The sequence below is a fragment of the Limulus polyphemus genome, unplaced genomic scaffold (genome assembly GCF_000517525.1).
Source record: "Limulus polyphemus unplaced genomic scaffold, Limulus_polyphemus-2.1.2 Scaffold2631, whole genome shotgun sequence".
Lineage (NCBI taxonomy): Eukaryota > Metazoa > Arthropoda > Merostomata > Xiphosura > Limulidae > Limulus > Limulus polyphemus.
The window spans coordinates 151,275-156,861 of record NW_013668241.1 but is presented as its reverse complement, the minus strand read 5'-3'; the positions used below and the strand labels follow the sequence as shown (position 1 = coordinate 156,861).

At 29.6% G+C, this 5,587-nt stretch overlaps 1 protein-coding gene across 1 annotated transcript in view; it reads right to left on the bottom strand.

Annotated features, from left to right (window-relative positions):
- Positions 1 to 363: 363 nt before the first annotated feature.
- Positions 364 to 5,587, bottom strand: part of LOC106467486 (vesicle-fusing ATPase 2-like) — a 54,763-nt gene continuing 49,539 nt past the window's right edge. Inside the window, exons 20-21 of the mRNA XM_013927845.2 lie at positions 3,747 to 3,798; positions 364 to 3,319 (exon numbers count right to left, since the gene is read on the bottom strand). Coding sequence (XP_013783299.1) covers positions 3,251 to 3,319; positions 3,747 to 3,798 — 121 coding nt within the window. The 3' untranslated portion in view covers positions 364 to 3,250. The remainder of the gene's footprint in view (positions 3,320 to 3,746; positions 3,799 to 5,587) is intronic.

The following is a 5,587-nucleotide window of genomic DNA, read 5'->3' as shown; positions in this document are numbered from 1 at the left end:
CTATCGGTGCTAGCCATCCCTAATTTAGACTAGAGGGAAGGCAGCTAGTCATCACCACCCACCACCAACTTTTGGGCTACTCTTTTACCAATGAATAGTGGGATTGACCGTTACGTTATAACACCCCCTCACGGCTGAAAGGGTGGGCATGTTTGGTGGGATGGGGATTCAAAACCGTGACCCGCAGATTGTGAGTCAAGCTCCCTAACCACCTGGCCATGCCAGGCCCACAATCAAAGGAAAGTACGTAAAAACAACTAGGCTAATAGAACATAAAATTGTGGTTTTAAGTCAAATAAACATATATTTTCATTATTGTAAATGTACTTATAAATTTAGTTGCATGATAACACCACAAGCAAATCAATCAGTCATGAATTTATATTTAATTCTAAATTCTGTAAATATACACAGCAAGGTCACACCAAACAGTAGAACTTGCACATTGACAACACCAATAAATATGTTGATACAGCTAGTTAATTACATTAATAAATTGTCAGTCAGAAAATCACAGTACAAATATAAATATCAAAGGATTTAACAACATCTTTAGCCTTTTCATATAAACTATTATGAACAGATGTTTTTACTTGACACTAAATGTTGGCTATCACATTATATTTATGAACTTCATAAATGATATCTTAGCATCTTCCCTTAACTACTTGCTATTTACTTTTAATGATAAAGATTTACTTAGGATTTTCAAATTTCTATTTTCTACAAACACTTTTTTTTAAACCTTATGGTCATGTAATATTACCCACCAATTCTTAAATTATGACAGTTTATTGTTTAAGTAAATATTGCTGAAAACAAAAGGAATGACAGGTGTTTATCAATTTCCTAAAATAACTTGTCCAACTAAAATCATACACCGGAATGTAATTTTTAGTGTTTAAAAGCTACTGTACACTTCTGCACATCTTGAAAATCCAACAGCATGTTTATAACCTGTTCTGTACTTACATAACATTATTTTACATACCACAACATGCACTTGCTACGTAACATATTAACTTGATAATGTTTTAAAGAAAAACATTTCATCAAATCAACAGGAAAAAAACCACATATTGCAAGAGGTAATGAAAAAGAAGAACAGCAAATGACTTTCTTTCACTATATGGTAACCTTTTTTAGCCTAGATGTTATTATAATGGAATGTTTACATTACAACATATTCATGTTATTGTTCCCTGTATTTCATACTGAAGTGTGATAAAAAGAATTTCAAAAAAGAAAAAAAAAAGAGTTATCTCTAAACTCTAGAATTACAACACATCAAATAAGACTGGAAGTAAACAGAAAATATTATAATAAATAACATAGGTTTATGTTGTACATTATTACACATTTTCTGGATAATTTATGAAGAAATACAAATCACAAACACTTATGAATTACACGACACAATAAGCACATGAACATAGAATATTTATAATCAGTTTTTTAGATAAGTCAGAATTATCCCTCTATCATCTTTTGACTTTGATAGCTAACAAGCAAGAAAAAATTCTGCTTTGTTGTAAAAACTATGTTGACTTATATAAGAATGTATCTTACTACAATAAAAAGTGCCTGTATAAGTGTGTTCTGACATTAGTAGTAAGTTCAAACACACTGCAATGATCAGACTATTCTATATTAAATAATACTTATGATTACATCACCTAATTTAATAACATGAATGCTATTTATAAGTTATAGGTATGTGTATAGGTTGTAACAGGAAAGCAAGAAGTAAAATTAGATGACTATACAAAAAGAATTACAACAATGTAATTGAAAAATCATGCAATAACTAGCATGCCCTAAAGGGACAACAATCATGTGATAACTACATGCCCTAAAGGGACAACAGTCATGTGATAACTAGCATTCCCTAAATAGACAACAAAAATGTGATAACTAGCATTCCCTAAAGGGACAACAACCATGTGATAACTACATGCCCTAAAGGGACAAGAATCATGCGATAACTAGCATGCCCTAAAGGGACAACAAGATTTTTATACCTGATGAGCTCCATAATGTCTCTTGTTTCTGCATGTGCGTCAAACATTAATACCAAAAAACAGTGATATACACACATATATATTTCATGGAACATTTCAAGCGTTACACAGGAATCCTTAGCAATCCTTTTCTCTACATAAATAAAACATATTTGACACAGTATTTCCCAAGTTACCTACAGTATTATGTATTGGCTACATTAAAAGAAAATAGTAATTTTACAGGATTTTTTTTACATCCTATGTTAATAATCAACCCCTCATTAAACCTAATATCTTACATGCCTAAAAAAAGAAGATGGGTATCAAAGTTTGTGAAAAAAGAATTTACTTTACAGGAAAAAATATCATATATAATGTTATTCACCTGATGCTTGCTTACATTTATACTATGTAGGAACTATAGTATAATGGTCACAACATCTTTTTAGCTTTTCGATTAACCAACAAGCTTTTTATTGCAATCATAGTGAAAATTGTAATAAATATCAACAAATGCATACTTATTTTACACGATAAAAAAAGGACACTTGAAAGAATCTTTACAAATGCAGTATCAAATAGATATTTTACCATTAGGGTTAAATCTTATTAAAACAGAAGTATTTTCTATACAACTTGTATAAGTACTTGAAAAAAACTTGTAGAGGAGACACCTAATGACAATGTTGGGACTCAAACAACTTTTTCTAAGAAGTACAACTTTTGGTTATAATTCTCAAAACATATGCACAAGTTGTACTTACTGTTCTAGTTAGACATAAGTATTTTAAGGATAAGAATAGAAAATCACTAAAATGTCAAATCATTTCTGTTCTTTAACTTATGTATGATTGTATTACAGCATTAGAGAAAATCTAGTATTATTGAAACTTTTATTTTCAATAGAAACTTCTCAGATGGATTGAAGGCTCCTGTAAATGTACCAGTTAAGGATTTAAAACTATTTTCTTACTGAAAAAAAAATCATAACTTTAAGAATGTTTTATTCCTACTCACTATCCAATAGTATGACTACATTGCTAGACAAATCTGTTTATATCAAAGAAAATCAAGTTTATAAACATTTTCAAGCTAATAGGAAAAATTTAAATACATGTAAGTAGGCATGGTTTTATAAGCTAATTAGAGAATAAGAAATCAATTCACAAGTAATATTATAGCCTAACAGAAGTGTTAACAATGGAATGTGAGAATTAAAAGTCCTCATTTGTGATGGAATTTATTTATTAAAGAAGTATAGCTCCTTCTTCTTCCAGTTTTGTTATAAACTTGATGACACGATATTCTTTGTCAGTCTGAAATTTAACAGAGGTTAAGATAAACCTTATGAAAATAACAAATAAAATAATAAAAATCAAGACTTAACAAGGAATTAACAACAGGCTTTATTTTTTAGGGTAAAAATGACAAAGAGTTAATAGAGATGTTTAAAAACATTTGCATATTAAAATTAAAATATTATTTCAATTTTTTCAATAATGAGAAAATTAACTAAACAATTTTGTTTTATATATATTTTGATATAAATACAACTACTCAAAGGTTATCAAGTAAAACCAAATAATTATTCCCAAATTTGTAGCTTCACATATGTAAATAAAATGTGATAAAACTGAAAAGGCTGTATATTTTTTCTTAATTTTTTAAGATTAACAATGACCCTTCAAAATAAACAAGTATTTATTCAAAGATAAATGCAACATGACAAAAAGACAAGCTTACCTGACGAGCCATGTCGATGTAAGCTAACAACTTTTTGATTCCTATCCAGATCCTGTAATATTATTTTCATATTATCTTTTTGTTGGTATTATATATATACTGTACAACTGACAGATTTTTGTGCAACTTATGTAAAAATGGAATTTGTTTTTTCAATAGTTAAAGGCAATTGTAAAGTGAAAAATATGCTATTAACAAACTAAACTAATATCAGTCAAGTTCTTCATATTTATTTATAATATTTCAAACAGCTTGTCTGCTGAATAACTTAGAAAAATAAGTTAGTAGCATCAATGTTATATATATATATATACACAGTTCACTGCCACGTACAAGACAAAACATCATACATATAAATAAATAATTCAACACTTTACTTCTGTTTCTAATTTATCATACATATAATATACACTCCACCAGAGCCAGATTTATGCACAGGTGCATGAGGCACTAGCTGGGGGCCTTGACAAAAAATGGGGCCTCATGGGTCCTGTAGCTTATGCTGATTTTTTATTTGTGAAAATGTGACACCTGCTTAAAAGAAAAAAATTTCCTATCCATTGATATAAAATTCATGCACAAATAATGCGTATGGGTCAACAGACCTTTGTGGAGATTTAAATGAAGTAGATATTTAAAAATAATTTGTCACACGCAGGGCCTCCCAAAGGAAATTGGGGTTACTAGGCAGATGCCTAATTTGCCTTAATGGTACAGCCGCCACTAATTCCAAAAGATTAACATAAGATCCTAAAGAGTACCAATATATATTGCAAAGCAAATGCACGCAGAGGCAGTCATGGAAGCAAACGACAATGGTTATTGCCATGTGTATGAATAAAATAGCAGAATTTATATTGCTAGATTCTAAACCTGAAAAGAACATAAAATAATCCATTCTTAGTCGCATCATAAAATACACTGCTAATAGAGAGCATTATAAAAATAAATCTTCTAATTATCACATTTTTCTTTATTTATTCATTTTCTTCAATAGATTTGAAAAAACCAAATATCATTTGGCCTGCATAAATTTATTTTTAAATGCCAATGGGGTAGTCTAAAAGGCTAATTTGTCCTTAAAACATCAACCTTAGCCAAGTGGATAACTGAATTATAAGTTTAAATTAAGGGGCTTCAGTCTGTCTTTGCGCCTCGATCCTTAAGTAGTATAAATACAGCTCTGCCCTGATCTATTATAAGAAGCCTAATTTTTTTCTCTTGATTTGTCCTTGTCCAAGGTTACAGAAGTGGGGTGAAATTCCTTTAAGGTAGTATAATTCAGTGACAAGAGGTGAATCAAATGACAGACTGGGCTTCATATTTATTTTTTAGAAGTGATTATTTCAATCAAATTAAACAAGTTAATGCATGTTTTTCTGGAAGGCTAACATAGTCATTGAATCAGATTTTTTTAATGTGTATGTGTGAAAAATCTAGCAAAACCTTACAATTTGACTATATTTTGACCAATCTTGTATGTTCTTCTTTAATTCATAACATGCAATCTGTTTTGCAAAAGGTTGAATAAGCTTTAGGCTACCAATACACAAGTTATTTCAACCCTGTATTTAATAGTTGAAGCCATTCCAAATTAACAATGGAACTACAATGTCTTATGCTTATTATCAATATTATTAATAAAAATTTTATTTTTACAGTCTTCCCTTTCTTAAGAACTATAAGGAAAAAAAGTGATACAATTGAAACAATAAACAGATAGAAATTGTGGTGACAGACAACCTGCTATGAGAAAAACAACTTGAAACTATACACCGAGTGGTCACAAGTAAATAGACACCTAATTTTTCGTCATTTAACTGATTTATGCTAAATAATTT